This window comes from Psammomys obesus, unplaced genomic scaffold, assembly GCF_907164565.1.
Source record: "Psammomys obesus unplaced genomic scaffold, mPsaObe1.curated_primary_1811, whole genome shotgun sequence".
Taxonomy (NCBI): Eukaryota; Metazoa; Chordata; class Mammalia; order Rodentia; family Muridae; genus Psammomys; species Psammomys obesus.
In genome coordinates, this window is record NW_026596134.1 from 25,897,531 (window position 1) to 25,902,717 (window position 5,187).

The 5,187-nt window shown below is 46.6% G+C and overlaps 1 protein-coding gene across 1 annotated transcript in view; it reads right to left on the reverse strand.

The window, feature by feature from the left end:
• The window catches only part of LOC129666112 (acyl-coenzyme A thioesterase 1-like), a 3,984-nt gene extending 1,332 nt beyond the window's left edge, over positions 1–2,652 (reverse strand). Inside the window, exon 1 of the mRNA XM_055593133.1 lies at positions 2,577–2,652. Within this exon, the coding sequence (XP_055449108.1) occupies positions 2,577–2,652 (76 nt within the window). The remainder of the gene's footprint in view (positions 1–2,576) is intronic.
• Between the last annotated feature and the right edge of the window lie 2,535 nt (positions 2,653–5,187).

A 5,187-nucleotide genomic window follows, 5' to 3' on the forward strand; every position in this document is an offset into this window, starting at 1 on the left:
AATACTGTTCCTGGATTAAGCCTCCATTTCTCATTTGTTTCTTTGTCAGGTAAAAGGACCAGGAATTGGGCTGCTTGGGATTTCCAAAGGGGGAGAACTTGGCCTTGCTATGGCCTCCTTCCTGAAGGGCGTCAAAGCTGCCGTGATCATCAATGGCTCTGTGGCTGCTGTTGGGAACACCATCTACTACAAGGATGAGACCATCCCCCCTGTGACTATCCTGAGAAATCGCATCAAAATGACCAAAGATGTGTCCTGGATGTCGTGGATGCTCTGTAGAGCCCTTTGGTAGAGGAGAAGAGCTTCATTCAGGAGAGCTCTGCCTGCTTGAACTTGTCTTACTTTCCAGGTTATCATCTAGTCTGATCCTGCCTGGTAAAGGTAGCACCCATGAACATGCTGTTGAGCATTGTCACAAACCGTGTTTATTGTGACATGGTAGGCAGCCAGGTTATAGGATTAGAATGAAATATTACAACTACAAAATAAAGCCAGACACCACGGCTCATATCTGTAATCCCAGCAGAGGTTGAAGAATTAATGCAGGTTGAAGGTCAGCCTGGGCTCCACAGTGACTGCCAGGACAGCCAGGACTACTTAGACAGACCTTGTCTTTAAAATAGTAATGAAAAATAAAGAAAAGAAAAAGAGCAATTTTAATTTCTTTTGTTCTGAAAGCTTTACTAACTCAAAAGGATTGGCTTTAAAATGTGTATTCATAGCATGCCTTACCAAATAATTTAACAAAACACTAAGTCCTAAATGAAGGCTACTAATTCAAAAAGCCTAAGTAAAACCGAAGAAGAAGGATGGTGATACATACACATCACAACCTGACTCTACTAGACAGTGTTGGGCCCAGAAGTCCTCCTGTTGTCAGGACAACTTCATCTTCCAAGCAGATGCCTGAAGACCAGAGTTTCCATAGGCTTGAAACTGAGCTATTTGAAATACAAGCATCAGTACCTCATCATCCAGCCGGGACTTGGGGCAGAACTGAGCTGGGAGAGGGGTCCTAGCAGGGGAGATAAGAGGGGAATGGAAAAGACCTGGGAGACAGGTTTATTTCATCAGTGATTCCACTGCCTGGCAATGTGGAAAATGCCAGTGCTACTCCTCCATTGTGTGGGTAACTCTTTCTTGGCAGGATGTAGCAGCTCCTGGAGTGGGCGTGGGGCAGTGGGCATATAGACCTAGAGGGGTTTGTTCCAACAGATGACTGGAAAGCCAGCGAACTCCAGCCAACAAATAGGAAAGAATTTCTCAGACCTCAGTTTACAACGAAGGAAATGGACCAAGTAGTTGAAGATACCCCACTGAACCCTCCGCTTCTGTGAATGCACTGGGAGTTCTGAAGCCTTGGTTGCCCGGGGACCACTCTGAGTAGCTAAGCAGCTTTGGAACCTACGGAACCAAGGAAGGTTTATGGCGCAAAGTCTTACATCTCTTTAAGACTACTGTGGGACACTGTGCCGCTTGGAAGGTAATTTCAAACCACTGCAGCATTAGAGCCAGAAGCCTTCATCAGCATTGGCTGCTGGAGGAGCAGTCAGGCTGAGGTCACTGAGGAGCCTGGAGTTGGGTAAAAGATCCACACAGATGGTCTACCAGACCTGAGATCTTGCTGTGGCTGGCAAGATTTGGAATCTGGAAGCTGAAGGCATTAGAGCAGGCTGTTTAGTGTCACTATAAATGAAAGAGGCAGCTCTCACCTCCAAGGAATAAAAGAGGTAGTTTATTCTGGAGTCAAATATTAGTGACCATAACCTGGGAATTTAGGTTTCTCCAAATACCATGTTCCAATGAGGTAGCAATTTCATGAAGGTTTTATAGGGGGGAAAAAGTCATAAATCAAGACACTTCAAGTACATTGGTGGAAACATAAGCTAGGAGGGTTACAGGAAATCTCTTTTGAAGGTCTAATCAGTTAATCAGCCTTGTAGAAGGCTCAGTGAACCAGGGAACTTCTTTCTAGGAACTTCTGTTCACAGTATTTTCTGGTGTGCTTGCTGGAGATGGCTGTAGCTATGTGATCCTGTGAGAAGTGGAAATCAGAGGTTCAGAAAGAAGGGAAGGAAATTTTATAGAGAAGGTAGAGGGGCAGTTTAGAACAAGCCAGATTAAGAACCTAGGGTTCCCAGATTCTGCTCTCCCCGTGAACCAAGCTTCCCTTATAACTGAAGCAAGAAACAGGAAACACAACACAAGGACAGAGGCCCCGACACTTCTCACTTAATGAGAAACAAGAATTCCGACACAAGTAACAACTGGTTAAGGCCTTTCCTCCTTCCCACCTGTAAACCTACAATTTTCTTCAAATCTCACCAGAAACCCCTCTCACGGGGAAAGGGCATGCCCTAAACCCCTGTGCAGCCCTATGTTAGAAGGTGGTTAGAGAGCATGGTTTGTTTGGGAAGGGAAGCTGTAGTGATTTGAACGAGAGTAACCCACTGTAGGTTCATATGCTTGAATACTTTGTCCCCAGTTGGTGGAACTGTTTGGGAAGGATTTGGAGGTGTGGCTTTGTGGGAGGAGGTATGTCACTGGGGGTGGACATCCCCAATGTGTCTTTCTACTTCCAGTGTATACCATTACATTTGAGAAGTGAGCTTTCACCTGCTGTTCAGCCAACATGCCTGCTGTGTCTACCATGATGTCCTACCATGACTGACCCAACCCTCTGAAACCATAAGCCCAACTGTTTCCTTTTATGAGTTTGCCATAATGAGAAAAGTAACTAATGCAGAAGCTAAGACCAATTACCCTTTAGAATAAGCTTTATCAAGAGTAACTTGGACCAGAGGGGTAGAGATGATAAGGCCTTGAAGTGGGAGAGTAGACAGGAGAAATACAACACCATTATAGAGAGCACGGTAGAGACTCGGAGAGATAGATCGTTCCCTTCTACACCGGGAGAGGGGCTATATTTGGAGAGAGCCTCATGCAGTGAAACAGGATTTGGAGATAGCAGCTAAGTGTAAGCTTGATAGGAGTCCTGAAAGGAGGGAGAGGCCCTAAGGAACAAAGGAAATTCCTTCTTTTTATAGGTTTTCAAGGAGTAGCAGGAAGTTCTGTACCATATAATTTAGTCTAGCCTAAGCTACATGCCAAGGAGCAAGCATTAGATGGGACCATCTTTTGTTTGTTTTTTGAGACAGGGTTTCTCTGTGTAGCCTTGGTTGCCTGAACTCTTTGTAGACCAGGCTGGCCTCAAACTCACAGAGATCTGCCTGCCTCTGCCTCCCTAGTGTGGGATTACAGGTGTGGACCACAGAGCCTGGCTAGGTGGGAGCATCTTAAAGCTGTGAGGGGAAAAGGCTTTGAAGCCACAGCACAGCAAGGCTTCTTATCAGTTCTCTGTCCAGTATAAAGGGAAGAAGAAAGATACGGAGACAGACACCCAGACCCCCCCCCACACACACACACACAAACATGGGGAGGTGGGGAGAGACCATGCAGCAGGCTAGAGCTTTTAAAATGGACCTACCATACATCTCTTCTCTTCCTAGTCAGCCATCACGTCAGGTATTACCTATTCTTTGAAAGTGTCTTAAAACTGATGATAGTACGGTATTCTTTGTGATTACGGTGTTACAGAATTCCTCACGACACAGGTTAAAGGGCACGTCTGGGAACACCCTTGATTGTGCTACATAGGTGGGAGGGAAACCTGTCCCCAGCCTGCTTTTAAAGTGTTTAGGGTAAGTGAGATAGCTCAGTGGGTAACGGTGCTTGCCTCCAAGGCTGATGATGACCTGTGTCCCACAGTACCCAACTTAGCCCCCACGAGCGTGCCTTGGCACGTGTATCCCCCAATTAAAGAAATTACATAACTGTAATAAAAATAAAATACTCAGGGCCAAAATACTTCCTGACACAGGAGCAAGATCCACACTAATGTGAATATGAAATATTTCATTAGAACAACACATTCACTGTAGAGCACTAATTCCAGCCCTGTGATTCCAGCACTCTGGGAGGCAGAGGCAGGCAGATCCTGTTGAGTTCAAGGCCAGCCTGGTCCATAAAGCTAGTCCAGGACAGGCAAGGCTACAAAGAAAAACTCTGTCTTGGGTGGGTGAGGAACGCTAACTTAATTCTCACCTGATAGTTAATTTTCAACCAGCCAGAGCAGGCACCATTTCAGGAAAAACAACTCCTTGTGACCAGACTTTACCTTTGCCCTAATTTGTCTAGTCCAGTTATTTAAATATCAAATGCCCTTGCAGCCAGGTTGGCCTCATGGCTGTGAAGACATGAAACAGACTAATGTTTTCCTGAAAATACAATCCCAGAGGGACATCAAAACAACCCTCTGTGACTTAATTTGAGAGACGTATCGACTCTGGCCTGTAAGCTAACATTCTGGATAAAAATGACCCTGACAGACAGAAACATCACAAGGTCAAGTCTCATTCTTAGAAGACAGGGTGAGAAGTCAGATCCTGGGGAGAGGACAAAGGGAAGAGTCTGGCCTGCTGGCTCCTTGGAGCAGTTCAGGAAGGCCAAGAGTTGGTGAGAGGGAGAGAAGTACTTGCCCCTGGGGTGGTATCCGGATCCCCTGCTGAATGATGGGAGTGGTGCTGCTTGAGAAGTCAAGTGTAGGGACTGAGCTGGCCATAAAAGAACAGGTCAAGTTATGTCCCGGATGGATGAAGGGGCATTTCGTGTAGAGGATGTGGGGGTGGGGAGAAAGCTGTTCTGTGGGGAGGGAGAAAGGGAAGCTCAGAGGACAAAGTCATCCCCCACTGTTTGCACTCTTTGGGGCTGCATGGAGCCCCTGAGCTCACCCTGTTACCTCACCAGCCTCTGAGGAGCTGGAACAGCTCACCGGGTGTGCACTGCTGTACCCAGCTCTTTACAAGCAGTTTGAACCAGCCTGAAACGAAAATTCATAATTTAATGGGAATGTGGCGTATTGTTGAGAAGCCATAATCTCTCATAAGGCCACGAGGGTCTGGGCTTTGAAGAGAAACATGAGAATCTGAAGCAAGGGTCTGATAGCAGAAACACTTGGGCTGCTGTGCTGTTTCTTCATTCTGCTCTCTGCACTCCAGGGATTTCCTTACTGAAGCCACTATGGGCTTCCAATTGCCCCTAGCCTAGAGTGTTCACGGTCCCTCTCTCCGGTGCCTGCAGGCCCTGCTTGTGAACCAGCAGTGCGGACAGGAGGATTTGAAAGGAGAC